Source organism: Drosophila gunungcola (genome assembly GCF_025200985.1).
Source record: "Drosophila gunungcola strain Sukarami chromosome 3L unlocalized genomic scaffold, Dgunungcola_SK_2 000003F, whole genome shotgun sequence".
Classification (NCBI taxonomy): Eukaryota; Metazoa; Arthropoda; class Insecta; order Diptera; family Drosophilidae; genus Drosophila; species Drosophila gunungcola.
The window spans coordinates 2,553,520-2,568,128 of NW_026453179.1; the positions used below are offsets into that span (position 1 = coordinate 2,553,520).

The 14,609-nt window shown below is 44.7% G+C and overlaps 3 protein-coding genes across 5 annotated transcripts; 2 read left to right on the forward strand and 1 right to left on the reverse strand.

Annotated features, from left to right (window-relative positions):
• Positions 1–5,736: 5,736 nt before the first annotated feature.
• Positions 5,737–10,777, reverse strand: LOC128258583 (peroxisomal targeting signal 2 receptor). Its single transcript, XM_052990280.1, has 4 exons — positions 10,664–10,777; positions 7,795–7,904; positions 6,978–7,724; positions 5,737–6,324 (listed from the first exon to the last, which is right to left on the reverse strand). The coding sequence occupies exons 2-4, from the start codon at positions 7,884–7,886 to the stop codon at positions 6,150–6,152; spliced, it is 1,014 nt and encodes a 337-aa protein (XP_052846240.1). The 5' UTR covers positions 7,887–7,904; positions 10,664–10,777; the 3' UTR covers positions 5,737–6,149.
• On the forward strand, positions 8,950–10,656 carry LOC128258582 (phosrestin-1). Its single transcript, XM_052990278.1, has 3 exons — positions 8,950–9,946; positions 10,008–10,202; positions 10,262–10,656. Exons 1-3 carry the CDS (start codon positions 9,091–9,093, stop codon positions 10,414–10,416), a joined length of 1,206 nt encoding a protein of 401 aa, XP_052846238.1. The 5' UTR covers positions 8,950–9,090; the 3' UTR covers positions 10,417–10,656.
• Positions 10,778–10,946: 169 nt separating the features above from the next.
• Positions 10,947–14,597, forward strand: LOC128258584 (PAX-interacting protein 1). Of its 3 annotated transcripts, none has more exons than XM_052990281.1 (3): positions 10,947–12,167; positions 12,863–12,983; positions 13,046–14,597. In XM_052990281.1, exons 1-3 carry the CDS (start codon positions 11,410–11,412, stop codon positions 13,118–13,120), a joined length of 954 nt encoding a protein of 317 aa, XP_052846241.1. In that variant the 5' UTR covers positions 10,947–11,409; the 3' UTR covers positions 13,121–14,597. The 3 variants fall into 3 exon arrangements, with proteins under 3 accessions (XP_052846241.1, XP_052846242.1, XP_052846243.1); XM_052990282.1 differs by having other exon boundaries at positions 12,893–12,983; XM_052990283.1 differs by lacking the exon at positions 13,046–14,597 and having other exon boundaries at positions 10,947–11,834; positions 12,028–12,167; positions 12,863–12,918.
• Positions 14,598–14,609: the final 12 nt, after the last annotated feature.

Sequence of the window (14,609 nt, forward strand, 5' to 3'; positions counted from 1 at the left end):
GGGGCAAATCTTTTATATCTAAATCCGCAGCCGCGGCATTAAAAAGGCTGACGGCATTTGGCCAAATTGGATGCTGATTGCCGGCGATTTGGATTTGGTCAGCTCCCAGCCTAATGATGCCTAATTTAATGCCCGCTGAGCCACCGGAAATGACACTAAAGTGAGGTGTCCGTCCGACAAAGAAGATGGGGCTCGAAATGAGCATGTGGCTGGTTAGGGATCCAGTCCTTCCTGTTCGAAGGGAATTTCCGAAGGACACGTGCGGCTGCGCATGAGTGGCTCTAATTGGTAATCACACCTCATGACCCTCAACGGAAGTGGAGGCAAATGTGCCAGAAATAAATCAGCTTGCCATTCCATCAAATAACCGGGCCAGTCTATAAAGATCTCAGCCAGCCACCCACTGAGGCGCGTGTGCGAGCCGCCTGACCAGCAATAACCAAATAACAAAATAACTAAACGAGAAAATAACAAAATGCAAATGCCCCAGCAGCACCCACCTTGTTATTTTTGGCCAGTCCACCTCGAGATCCAAATCGAGAGAGAACGCACAAATCAAAGGCAAGTTCACGCGTCATCGCCGCAAAAACAGCATGTAGAATATAGGCGGCAGCTCCTCCTCCGATTTGCACGCCCACGTCTGGACTTAACAGACGCGATCCGCCCCTCATCTCCTTTTATTTTTTTTGTTATGGGGGAAAACTTTTCCCCGGAATCCGCTTCTGGTCGTGATCCGTTTGCGTTCGTTATATTTTTCTGACAGGCCCGTCTCGCATTGACGTCATTGACGTGCTGCAAAGGAATTTGTTTTTCGTGAAAAATATTTTCGCGTTTTTTGCACTTTTTTGCTTTTATTTTGTTTCAAATGTGTTTTGCGTTAGGGTAATGCTTAGATAGGGTAGAAAAAAGTTCGTTAGGTTTAGTATTTAGACAGAGTTTTTAAAATTTAAACAACAACAAAATGAAAAAGTTTAAAAAATTGAAAATTATAAAATGTTGTTTAAAAATTTGCCATCCTGTTTTCAGAGAAGATTTTTCTCTTATAATAATAATGTTAATAATGCTGTCACGAACAAGTAACGATAATAAATAATTAAACATGATTTTTAAAAAAGTGTATGGTCAATTTATTATTCTATTTAATAGTTATATTGTAATTTAAACCAATACATCTCTTTAATTATTAACAAACATTCAGAACAAATTATGGAATATAATAAAAGCACCTAGTTTTCAACTTTTTTAAAATAGACATTGAAACATCTAGCATAAAACATAATTTTCGGCAAGAGTAATTACCATTCGCTTAACTGAAAATGCAGTTTTAAATCTTAAAATTGTTATCGTACTGGGAAATTCATTTTATGGCCCGATGCTGACGCCTTTGGACCCCCATCATCATAATCATCATCATAACGGAGATCACCAAACACACATTACTCGACCCGGCAATCACGATCCGTATTCAATACGGCTTTCGCCAATTTTAGATCGCCCTGCTGGCCAAACTCGCGGTCGTCATCACCTGGAACTTTAGCCCTCTGTTTAGAATCAGCCCAGTCTCAGTTCCGCGGGTGAATTCGCGTCATCGCGGCGCACGTCAGTCGATGTCGATAATTTCCATCATTGCGACCGGAATCCGGGGGATCTGGGGCTGATCTGTGTGGGAGGCGGCACTATTTTTAGCCGTGAGACGGGCCGCTGAAGTATTTTGGTCATGAGTTCAAAAACAAGCAGCCAGTCGGACAGATCAACCGCGGACGGATTGTCGGCCACTGTTATTTTCCAACAAATTATTTATACGCAAAATATTTTGCACGGAATGAAAATCTTATTTATAGCCAACTGCGAGACGACCTTGTTCCCCAAGCTGTCCGTCTCGCCAATTTCATTGTATTTGATGTTTGGAGCACGCCGTAAGACGTCCTTCACCCTCAGCCATTAAATGCCAGCCAAAAATTCCAATTCCATAGCGATTCACAATGCAAATAAATTAATCTGTGGGATGGATACCTAATAAAATGCAATTTTCAGTCTCTAAATTTATTGGATGAGCCAAAGAAATCCTATATAATTTGAAGGTTACAAAACGGTATTGAAATTCTAAGGCGAAGAAAACAAGATCACTCAACACGGGGCATAAATACACTAGATCAAATATTTTTAGAAAAGAAATCATCATCATCATCTAGTTGGTGAATATAAATTGTTGATCAGCTTTTGTAAATAACCAAATAGTTCTCAGAAATTTCCTGGCGCTACCAAGAATTTAATTATGTGTAAATAAAATAAAATCTTTAAATGAAGTGGATTCTGTGTTTAATTGCTATTTTATTTATTTAGCCAGAATCTGTAGGGCCCTTTTTGGACGCCACGCGTCTGCACAGTCGAACCGCTGCCGACTGAGCCAATTTTTTGTTTATCTAGGACAACTTTTTGTTTGCCTGGGTCAACCTCAAGAGACAAACAAAAAAAAAATTGAAAAGAACGAGCCTGCCACGCGAATGCAAAAAACAATTGTAACAAAAAATTAGAGCAGCCCGACGATGATGTAATTCCGTTCCAGGATCTGGGAGTAGGAAATTCTGGAAAAAACGCAAAAATATTTCCCAGAACTAACAGCGGGTACCTTGGCCTTGTTTTTTGCCCAGAATTGCGTAAATTGCCGACCCAAAAACAGGCCACGAATTCGCTCTCGATGTCCTGAATTTTTTAACAACATGCCATAAACAAATGTTCGCAGATTTTTTCAGGTCGCGACGGCCAGGCAGCGAATATAGTTCAGTGGCCAGCATGTTTATGGGACATCTAGATCTAAGCTCAAGGGTCCTGTGAGCCCTGGTTTTATGGCCCACATCGCTGCTGTGCTGGTATTGCATAACATTGCGTTCACCGCTGGCAGGACTTGCGTAAAACTGCTGGCTGCTCTCGTTATGTCATAAGCGAGCTAGAACAATGGCGAGACAGGATCAGCGAGGATCAGCAAGGATCAGCGAGGATCACGGCGTGCGCAGTTTAGGTAATTTTCAGGCCAGCGACGTTTGCCAACTCAGACATTCAACACCTCGTCAAGAGTTTCCTGTTCCCGGATCTTATGAATAAATTCCAAAATAAATTCCCAGGTGAATAAATTCACACTCCATCTAACGGTAGCCACATCCGCTCTGGCTCTTTGAATTTTTAATTGCACTGGCCCAGGATCTGTGATTGCTGCTTCATTAGCCCCCGTGAAGACAGGTAGCCTTTGGGCCTGCCGTTCATTGTCATTCCCCTGACAATTATTTCCGGCACTCTTTTGTCTTTTCAAACGAAGAACGCCCTCCTTATCAAGATTGCCCTCTTGCGTTACGCCCACTCAAACTCCAAAAAAAGTAAAAACCATTTCGTTAGCATCTAGTTTGCGGTGTGTTCTGTGATGATGCACCAACTGTGCACCGAAGGAGGTCCAGACTACAGAACTACACGTGTTAGCTGACCAAAACCGAACCGAACCAGGATGCAACGGCAGCAGCAGCAGAACAAAACGCTGAAACAAAATTAATACCAGAGACAGTCGTAAAAACAAGGCACTATACGATACCAGAAACAGAACGGACTCCTCGTCTGCGTCTTCGTCTGCGTTTGCGGATCCTTTATGGCGCAGATTGGGCAGCGAGATTTCAAAGGGGGCGCGTGATCGCCATCAAAATGCTCGTGGAGGCAATTTAAATTGCTGAACTGAAAAGAACGGCGCGTGCAGTAAAGAGTCCCAGGTAGAGACACGATCCAGAACCTGCTGACGATAAGGCCCCCGATCCCGATGCCCCGATCCCCATCCCAATCCCGATCCCCAACCAAATCCCCAACTAAGTCCCCATCCACCTCCCGGGGAGGTACGAGTTTCGAGGGAGCCGCGTGCTGGGTGTTGATATATAATTCTTCTTTCTGTTTATTTATAACAAGCTGCCAGGCAGCCTTGACACTGACGAGATCCGTGGGGCCACTCAAGGTTGTGGGTCTAGCCAATTCTTTGCAGTAAGTGTCCAATTTTTCGCCAGCAGCCAGCAGCCAACTGCAACTTTGTTTGGCGCTAATTTATAGTTTGCTCCAACTGTTTGCCTTTTGCTGCGGGTAATTTTTAGGATTTTTGCTTCACTCCAAAACCAATTTCTGTTTAATGACGGTGAAAAATTCGTGATGGGGGAGGAACACAAAGTAGGGATTCAAAACGTATTCTAAAAACATGTTCTCAAGAAGTCGTGTTGTTGCTAAGTATATAGACCTTTTTATTTGTTGAGCTTAAAATTCTTTAATTTAATAACCATATTAAACTTTTATGTAAAATCAGGTTTATTGTTCTCTACAATTTTAATTTTTCCGCCAAAACAATTTTATTGTTTATGTTTTCTTAAAATATTTTAAATTTAAATTCACGCGCCAACTACTTCTTTGAACTGCTTTACCCATAGCAACGAAGCAGTAAAAAATATATTTACAGAATGTAAAATGCCTGTAAAATTCATTGGTACTGTATAAAACCAACAGGTGGCGCCAAAAGACTGGTGTAGCAAGAAACATCAGAAAGTGAGAAAATTTACAAAAAGTGAGAAAATTTACAGAGAGAGATAGCTTATGGAAATGGTCTCTAAAATTAGGGGAATATACCGACAATCGGGGAAAATTCTTTTGTATTTAAAAATGAAAAAAAAATTGAATTGAGCTCTGACAATATCTTTTTTTAAAGTAAACCTATTGAACAGAAACCGAACTTATTTCGCGTTCGATTTATTTACCGTAGGGTGAAACCTATTTAATTTTACAAAATAATTAATTACTTTCCAATTTTGTAAAATAAAAAGGTTAGGATTGTTAAAAAGGATACCCCAAAATTCCTGAAACGCCAAAGATTTCGCTGTTGACTAACAGATTTTCTTGCATCATGGCTCGATTTAATAATCGTAATTCCTGGTGAACCTGAACCTGTTGTTTTAGGTATTAATTAAGTGAAATTTTCTTTATACCTTTTTCTGGCACTTAGCTGAAAACAAATGTGATATACATCATACGAGAGACACTCAAAAACAATCAGCCCTCACCCTTCATTAAATAATTATTTAAAATAAAATAAAGTGCCATCTTCACCATCGAGAACTGACTGCGCCTTAGGATATTATCAGCACTTCACAGCTTCACAAAAGCCAAAAATCCGAGTTTTATTAACACAAACAAGGCATTAATATCAATTTTGGTCTCACCTGACTGGCGAGCAGGTACAGATAATTGCGGGTCAGCAGCTGCTGCTGTTGATCGCCCCATCCTCACTTGAGCTGCCCCCAATTGTCAGAAGAAATCAGCGCCAATTGGCTTCAAAGCAAATATTTGCCCCGAGTGGCAGTTAAAGCTCAGCCTGCGTTAATGACGGGATTTGGGATTGGGGATTGGGGATAGGGGATCGTGGTTTGTGGATCTGCGAAGCTGCTGCCTTTTCACACCATGTCGGTTGAAAAGGTGCGATAGCTGGCACTCCTTGGGGCCATCTCTTGTTGGCTGTGTCAATTCCGGGAATGTCAGGGATATTTGGCTGGGGCCGAGTCAGTCAGTCAGGCAATAAAACGTTGCAGCAAATTAGCGCTTTATTGCGTGTTTGTTTGTTTCAGAGCGAGGCCAAGCGGAAAAGGATCCCAATGGGCCTCATCGGCCGACCATTTGCCACCTAACCAATTCCGAGTGCCGTTAAATTCTTGTTAAGACAAGGGCCGAGTGCAGATTATAGCCAGCGGCGCAAAGAAGTTTATTGTGAAGGGCATAATAACAGCAGAGAGCCAAGGCAAAGCCCACATAATTCGTATAATTCGTATAATCCGCATAATATATGTAAGCTTTTATTGACATTTGAAGCACCTGCTTGCAGTTTCGCCCGTTCAGCGTTTATCACACAACTATTTACACGTCATCGCCGCAGATGAGTCCTTGGCATCGGGTCCTTGTTCTTAGAGTTCCTTAAAGTTCCATAGAGTTCCTTAGAGGCATTTGGTATAGCTCAGCTATATATGTTGGCGATGCACCGTTTGTAGGCCTGGCTATTTCGACGCCACTAGCGCCTTATCACATGTGTTGGCGGTATTTAGGGAGTACCAGTTCCAGTTTCCAGTTGATACCCCAGTGATACCCTAGGCGGCCAGTTCGCCGCTCAGGCACTGCGGGGTATACACATTGGCCAGCGAATCCCAGCCGCAGTCGCCCAGCTGGTGGATCCTGTGGGGATTCCAGTCCACTCCGCAGACGAACTCCGTGTGCTGGTCATTGATCTCCTGGGCCGATTCCCCACACTCCAGATTCCAAATCCTAAAGAGGGATAAGCGGAAAAAGTTGTTAATAATCAATTAACTTTTGAATTTAAATTAAAAAGTTTATTCCTGTTTGAATTTCGTTCTCAAAACAAAATATATGTTTTACCTAATACATACCAATAACTGCTTTAAGAAACCTCACTGATTATTAAAATGAATCAAAGTTATTAAAAATCAAAGTATCTGCTTGAAATTTCAAATACAGAAGTTGTAAACGTTCAAATTTCGATCATTCAAATTTTGATTTAATATATTTAAAAACTAAATATGAACTTAATTAAAAAAATTCAATATCTTTGATTTACTAAATGCATACTATTGACTTGCTATACAAGCCGTGTTGACTATTACAATTTAACGATGTTCTTAAAAATGGAAACAGCTCTAACTAAAATGATTTGCTTTAAGTTGAAATTTCTCTTTCTAAAGTTGTAAACGTTAAATACTTCTTTAAAAATGTACGTTGCCAATCGAATACAAAAAAGTCATGAAACACTTAATCCCAAAATGCTACTTAAATTGTATGAAGCAGGTTTTCAGAAATATAAACCGTTCTGTATGATAAAATCGTTTTGTGAGTTTTTTTTGGGGAAATATCATATTAAATTAATGGATATTCCTCCCTTTCAACTGAGAACCCGCACTTACCTTGTGGTGAAGTCGTAGTTGGCGGATGCCAAAACCGCTGCCGAGTGCGGTGAGCAGGCCAAACGCCGCACGGCGAATTCCCCGGAGTACAGCTCAAAGACGTGCGTCCTCATCTTGCGCAGATCCCATCCCCGGATCAGGCCATCCGATCCGCCGGTGACCAGGACATTGCGGTCGAAGTGCGACCAGTCGCAGGAGAGGGCCTCGCTGGCATGGGCCTCGATGCTCATCAGGGGTTTACCTGCAAAGTCAAGAGAATTCCATAAGTTCAAATGCCCATCGGTACTTACGCTGGCAAAGAGGTTCGCGATCAGGGGCGAGAACTTGGCCCCGTAGATCAGATCGTTGTGGCCCACAAAGGTGGTGATGGAGTTCTGTCTGTTGCAGTCCCACAACTTCAGGGTGCAGTCCCAGCTGGCCGAGAGCAGCGTGTGGTAGTTCCACTTCTCGCCCCAGTCCAGGCTGTACACCTCGTTCTTGTGCTCCTGCAAACAGATCAGCGGCTGTTTGGGCGTCTGCTGGTTGGCCGCCGACTCGCCGTCCAGTCCGCACCAGATCTGGAGCGACCCGTCCCCGGAGGCGGTGGCCGCGATGTCGGCGGCATAGGGACACCAGGCCACGTCGAACAGGCCGTCGGACCACTCCAGACGGCACAGCTCCCCCAGGCTCTGGCCATCTGTGGCGGTCGCGTTGGCGTTCTGTTCGAGCAGGAAGAGGGAACCACCTCCAGCAAGACCGTACATTTGGCTGGGGATTGCACCAAGTGTCATAAGATTAATTTATAGTCGATTGGGGGTTTTTTTTAAGGGGGTCTCACCTTGTAGCTAGCAGCAAATAGTTAGCCTCGAAAGGCGAAAAGCGCAGGCTATAGCCATGTCGGTCTGTGGTGGTGTGTGTCTGAGTCTGCATTTTGCGTTTCACTCTCAACTGTAAGTAAACAAAGAATTTTAAAAAAATGCACATATATTTATTTTTAAAACAAACTGTTCTTATACGCTGAAAAAGGAATTTTCTAAAATTTAAGATATGGGTTTTTTTTTTTTTGTTGCCCAAAATTATATTTTTAGAAATATGAACCCAACAATTAAGGCTAGCTTTCTAAATTTAAAGAATTTGTAGCCTAAAAGCTGTAATAAACATTCGATCCTCTGTAAAACCAATGATATTTTAGATATATTTTAAATCAAGAAAAATAGTGAACTAAATCCTAGATTATGCATGAACTTAAAATTATAAATGTTCAAAAATGTTTTTTTTTTTTTTGGATTTTGGCAATATTTTTTTTTTGAGGGTACTTAAAAACACGACTAGTAAGTAAGCTAGTGATAGGTTTTAATCTTACGTCTTACAGCTTAAGACGTACTTTTAAGTTTCCAGGAAGTCAGTTAAGCGGGCCTTAGAACTACAAATCTTCCCATTATTTTATCTTTTGATTTTTTTGTGCATTTTTTTTGAAGAAGTCTTAAATAGTATGTAACTAACAATGTTGACCTTTTGCTTATTGGTTACAAAACAATTTAATTTGCATTCTGCCGACGACTATGCCGCCCACAAACAAATCAATATATCGACGTTTGATCCATAACAAAATTAAAACTTGTAGGGTTTCAGCTGCCGACCACAGGGACTTGGCTAAGAAAACAGGCTTTCCCAACCGATGACAACCCGGTAACACCGAATCAGATGCTAATCCAGCTGCATGTCGCCTACTAATTATTCAACAGTTGGCCAAACGACCTCGCACTGGGTCGAATGGGAGAAATACTTGACATTAGCCAATTTGCTCGGGCAAGTGGCAAACTGCGCAGAAAACTAGACCAACCCCTAGAATCAGCCTGCTGGCAGTATTCTTTTTTGTGTTTTGTGTTTTGCGATGTCCAAGCAACTGCATAACGCGCAAATCCAGTTAGTGGCCAGAATGAAACCCCACGGACAGGGCCAGGGCAAAGGTATATAAGCAGGTTGCACGGCACTGGCGTTTCGCATTTTCCTCCGCCGAGCGGAAAACTTAATAACGCGCATCGCACCGACTCACCAGTTGCATTAGCAAAGAACCAGGAATTATAAGCCAAGGAACCAGGAATCAGGAAACAGGAACAGTAGCAAATCCATCATGGTTGTCTCCGTGAAGGTCTTCAAGAAGGCCACACCCAACGGCAAGGTCACCTTCTATCTGGGCCGCCGCGACTTCATCGACCATCTGGACTACTGCGATCCCGTGGACGGGGTGATTGTGGTGGAGCCGGACTACCTGAAGAACCGCAAGGTGTTCGGCCAACTGGCCACCACCTATCGCTATGGCCGCGAGGAGGACGAGGTGATGGGCGTGAAGTTCTCCAAGGAGCTGATTCTGTCGCGGGAGCAGATCGTGCCCATGACCAATCCGAACATGGAGATGACCCCCATGCAGGAGAAGCTGGTGCGCAAGCTGGGCTGCAACGCCCATCCCTTCACCTTCCACTTCCCGCCCAACTCGCCCAGCTCGGTAACGCTGCAGCAGGAGGGCGACGACAACGGCAAGCCGCTGGGCGTGGAGTACACCATCCGGGCCTTTGTGGGCGACTCCGAGGACGACCGCCAGCACAAGCGCAGCATGGTCAGCTTGGTGATCAAGAAGCTCCAGTACGCTCCCCTCAATCGCGGCCAGCGTCTGCCCAGCTCGCTGGTCAGCAAGGGATTCACCTTCTCGAACGGCAAGATCAGCCTGGAGGTCACGCTGGACCGGGAGATCTACTACCACGGCGAGAAGACGGCCGCCACCGTCCAGGTGTCCAACAACTCGAAGAAGTCGGTCAAGAGCATCAAGTGCTTCATCGTCCAGCACACCGAGATCACCATGGTGAACGCCCAGTTCAGCAAGCACGTGGCCCAGCTGGAGACCAAGGAGGGCTGCCCTATCACCCCGGGCGCCAATCTGACCAAGACCTTCTACCTGATTCCCCTGGCGGCCAACAACAAGGATCGTCATGGTAGGCTATCTATCTACTACACATAGTGTATAGGTATGGCTTACTATCAGCGCATTTTTAGGCATTGCCCTGGATGGCCATCTGAAGGACGAGGATGTCAACCTGGCCTCATCCACCATGGTGCAGGAGGGCAAGTCCACGGGCGATGCCTGCGGTATTGTCATCTCCTACTCGGTGCGCATCAAGCTGAACTGCGGCACTCTGGGAGGCGAAATGCAGACGGATGTGCCCTTCAAGCTGCTCCAACCGGCACCTGGTAGGTCCTTAGTACGCCTAAAGTATTTAATTTCACTAACCAAAAGGGTTGTGGCTTAGGAACCATTGAGAAGAAGCGCTCGAACGCCATGAAGAAGATGAAGTCCATCGAGCAGCACCGCAATGTGAAGGGCTACTACCAGGACGACGATGACAATATTGTTTTCGAGGACTTTGCCAAGATGCGCATGAACAATGTCAACATGGCCGACTAGGCTGAAAGGACTTGGCAAACTCTAACTCGAACTCTAGCTCTGTTGTGAACCGAAACCGAAAACGAATCGAAAGCACTGAAAACTTGTTGCAGCAGTCTCTCGTGGAGGCCACAATCTTTGTATTATAACCGTATCTATAATGCTCTCCGTGTAGTAACTTTGGTGGATCTGGAGTTTGTACCCGTACCCATGTCCATGTTAAAGTGTTGATCTATATTATAAATGTGTTATGGCTATCAAGACTCACCTCTTCTCTGGTTGCGCTGGTATATCCAAGTGTGTTTCGCTTGGAGCAAGGAGTTTTGTCTGGAGTGTGCTAAGAGGTGCTGTGGGTTTCAACTTCAGAAGTCGAATGAATGCCTAACCCAAGCAGCTCGACTAGGAAGCCTTTGGTTTTAGGGTTGGCTTCGTCGTGGCCTGCGATGACAGGGGGTTGAAAAGCCCACGGCCTATAGGTCGCAGCCAAGGCTTTCCACCCCTTTTGAGGGAATCAACAGGCTGCCAGGATATGTGGCCAGCCAATCGGGGCGCAGCAAAACTGGATATGGCGGGTTCTAACGGTCATCGGGAGCGGAAGTTCCACAAAAAGAAAAAAACAGATGTTGACAATGAAATAGACGAAACTTTGCATATGCTTAACAGCCAAGCTTTGACCTTGATGACGGGCTAAGGCCGGCAGCTGCCACCAGTGCGATTCTAGGTCTCATCGCCCCCAGATTCGCCTATTTTCCAATGATTTTATTTTTTTGGTTTTCCCTGTCTAGTCTTATATAAGGCCAGCCCTGCTGCCTGACCGCTCGAGCATTGCACAATCCGGGGCAGCTTCGATCGATTTCACACACCGCTGGCTGCTGCTGCTGGGCAAGTGACTTCCGGCTTTTTTTTTAGCCAAGCCACGCCACAACACTACGCCAAGCCCCGAAAAGAGTCCAAAGTATAAATGGCTATGTTGTTGTCAAAATGCTGCCACAAATTTGACGAGAGTGCAACGCGATGGAGCTGCCACCAATTGGGAAGATATGCGGACTGCTTAGCCAGCTGAAGATGCAAATGTTGCTGCAGTTGCTGTTGCTGGCATCGCCGGCAATGTTGCAGCACCAACACTTGATCTTTCATCCGCGGCAGCTGTACTACGACTCACCGCGACTTCGGAGATTTGAGTATGCCGCAGCCACGCCCTTTGTGGGCGGCTATGGACCAGCCGCTCCTCCACCGGCTCCACTTCACTACCAACAGCAGACGCCGCACTTCCAGCTGATCAACTACCGCCCCAGCTATCCTGCCCTGCCCTTGGACTACCAGCAACAGCAGTTGCCCGCTCCTGCCCCGCCCCTACCGCCTCTTTATCCGCAACCAAGTGTGCAGTACCAGCAAAGGACCATCGCTCCGCATGCCGAACTGGCCAAGTATCGCTATGAGGGGAACTATCTGCCGGTGCAACGGGTCGCCCTGCAGCAACCTCAACGTCGCGCCGAGGAGCAACAGCAATTGCAGCAGCAGCACTTGCAACAGCAACACTTGCAACAGCAGCAACAGCAGCAGCAACTCTACAATGTGCCACCGGCACTCTTCACCAGCGATGTGTTGCATGTGATACCACCGCGTATCGCCAGATTGCAGGAGCAGCAGCAACAGCCTTCGCAATCTGTCCAAACGGAGCGACCCAGGAGGTTTGCCAAGGATCAGGATACGGATGTCGCCGAAACCAAAAGTCGAAGTGATCCAAAAACGAAGGAATCCAGATACTTTCAGTAAGTTAATTGGCCAGGAAAATGGGTGAAAAATTGCCCTAATTGATGTAACAAAAAATGGTGGTGGTTTTTTTTTTTTTTGAAACTCCAAAAGCATATTTAAAATAATTAACTCGTTCAAAGCAATTGTCCTCATGGCCAACACAACAAAAAATGGTGGTGCTTTGAGATTTTAAAATTGCACATGCACATCTACTATCCATTTTTATCATAACTTAACCAATATAGCTGAAAATTGGGTGAATTTACTACAGGAAAACAGTGGTAGAAAATGGTGGTGGTTTCACTCATGTTCATAAGCAATCATAGTTCACAATTACTTTATTCACGAGTTTTCACTTGGAAAATTACTGTCGGAAAAAGGGTGAAAAATGTGTAAAATATTTTTACAAAATGGTGGTGGTTGCTTTGTTTGAATATAATAATCAGAAAAGGCACATAGTTTCCTTATTTTGTGGATAAAAATGATGAAATTATTAAAAATGATTTTTATTTGCATTTAATAACGACACATTGCTTATTTTGAAGTCACAAATTTTATAACTAAACCATATAACTTTAATTCAAATCTCTAAATTTAGTGGTATTTTCATGCGCTTTGATGGTCACAAATGGTTTAGTTGCAGTTCTTATTTAAACAGAATTTATAACTGATTCTTTAGCCCCTGGACTTCAATTTAAATCTCTAAATTTAGTGATATTTTCATGCGTTTTGATGGCCCCAGTTCGCGGAGTCATGGTCACGTCCTGAAGCATCCGAAGGTTCAGGAAAAACGCTTTGAATCGCAGAGAGGCACGAACCGCTACAAGGGCGAGGTACGCTCAAGATTAATTTCATTAAATTTCCAGATAATTTGCCTGGCTTTCTCCTGACTTAGGTGATTTGGACAGATCGTCGAGGAGGCCACGGCGAACACCGCTGGGACATGGCGCAGGGAAAACTATCTACTTGAGCAGCGCAGCTCTAATCAGCCTCAATTTGCATACTCCTTCCCCTCACCTCCCCTGTCTTCTCCTTCCCCCACTCTCTGTACATACCCATCAAAGAACTCGCATAAATCGTGACTTTTCATAATTTTGGCGTATTATTTATTTAAGGGCAATGATTTGGCGTGAAATTGGGAAGAGCACTGCAAAAGATTTGCATACGCATGCAGCCTTCTCGATCTTGTCTTGGGTCATCTAAGATTGAGATTTTCTCACGCCTCTCCGGAAAAGTGGACTGTCCAACCGGTTGAGCAGCTTTGCGGCCACCTAAAAAGGTCAACTGGCGACGGGCCATCGCCATCCTTTAGCAGGAAACTGGTTCTCTGCAGTGACCCGAATGTCCTGCAGTTACTTAAGTGACTTACAGGACAAGACAGTCAGTCCATCATGCGGGCTGGGATATGTAAATGTAAATATCTACCAAGGAGCAGAAGGGGTTGAAGATGCTTTAGGGTCTTGTAACCTCGCCGGTGACCTCGGGGGTTGCATTTGCCTTCGACTCTGCTCATTTGCATATCTCCAAGTCGGTCGCACACAAATGACACAAATGCCCGGCGGACAGGACTAATGTCCAGTTGTTGTTTGCCTACATCTTGGGCCCGAATGACCATGCACATGTTCGGGATCCTGACCCGAGATCAATATTGAGTCCGGGGCATATGTAAATGGGTTGCAATGGGACCTCGCTATGCGGGTCATTAGCGAAGCGATCGGCGCTGGCTGTCAGTCATAGTCAACTCACCTCGAGATTGTCCAGAACCGGTTCCTAATCGACGGTCTTCTTCTTGGGCGATAAGGTCATCAGGGCAAGGGGTATTCTGCTTCTCAAAGTTCTCACACGCTCATCTAATTTATGCAAGGACACTGCAGAAGGACACTGGATGCGACTGCGATGCGATTGCGATTGCCGTGGCTATTGCTTTGAGTGAGTGCGAGTGCGAGGTTCCCAAAAGGACAACCGGTCTGACCGGTCCGGCCGGGTCCGAATCCAAAGCCGTGTCTTCGGTGACCACGATCCACGTCCTCTCTGGTGGGAACTGCCATTAGATGGCCTTTGTCAGCAACTGCCCGAACGGGTTGTCCTCAGATGTTCCTTGGGTGTCACTGGGATCTTGGTCTTGAGTCCTTTACGAGCTTCGCCAATCGCTCGGGGTTAGCGCATTGATTATAAGCAAATAAAATTTTGTTTACCATCGAGTTGGCAGACATCGGTGTGACCTCAATTTGGACATCGGATGTGCCTCGGATTGTCTCAAGATATTTAAATTACAAGGAAGCTTAGAAATTTTATATGTGTACGTAGGGGAGGGAGTTATTCACTTAAGAAATTATACTGAGTAAAAGAAAAAAAGAAATTTACAAACCACCTGTTTGGAATGCTATTTTAAAGCCACCAAAATTTAATTTTACCAAAATAGACAACATGTTTGTGCTTATTGAAACCCAAAGCTTTAC

Bases quoted from the DNA above. Each gene is read 5' to 3' on its own strand.
- LOC128258584 (XM_052990281.1), top strand. From the start codon at position 11,410: ATGGAGCTGCCACCAATTGGGAAGATATGCGGACTGCTTAGCCAGCTG. The intron at 12,168-12,862 runs GTAAGTTAATTG...CTCTAAATTTAG, and splicing joins AAGGAATCCAGATACTTTCA to TGATATTTTCATGCGTTTTG. The intron at 12,984-13,045 runs GTACGCTCAAGA...CTCCTGACTTAG, and splicing joins CGAACCGCTACAAGGGCGAG to GTGATTTGGACAGATCGTCG.
- LOC128258583 (XM_052990280.1), bottom strand. From the start codon at position 7,886: ATGCAGACTCAGACACACACCACCACAGACCGACATGGCTATAGCCTG. The intron at 7,725-7,794 runs GTGAGACCCCCT...TGCAATCCCCAG, and splicing joins TATTTGCTGCTAGCTACAAG to CCAAATGTACGGTCTTGCTG. The intron at 6,325-6,977 runs GTAAGTGCGGGT...ATCCCTCTTTAG, and splicing joins AACTACGACTTCACCACAAG to GATTTGGAATCTGGAGTGTG.
- LOC128258582 (XM_052990278.1), top strand. From the start codon at position 9,091: ATGGTTGTCTCCGTGAAGGTCTTCAAGAAGGCCACACCCAACGGCAAG. The intron at 9,947-10,007 runs GTAGGCTATCTA...GCGCATTTTTAG, and splicing joins CAACAACAAGGATCGTCATG to GCATTGCCCTGGATGGCCAT. The intron at 10,203-10,261 runs GTAGGTCCTTAG...GTTGTGGCTTAG, and splicing joins GCTGCTCCAACCGGCACCTG to GAACCATTGAGAAGAAGCGC.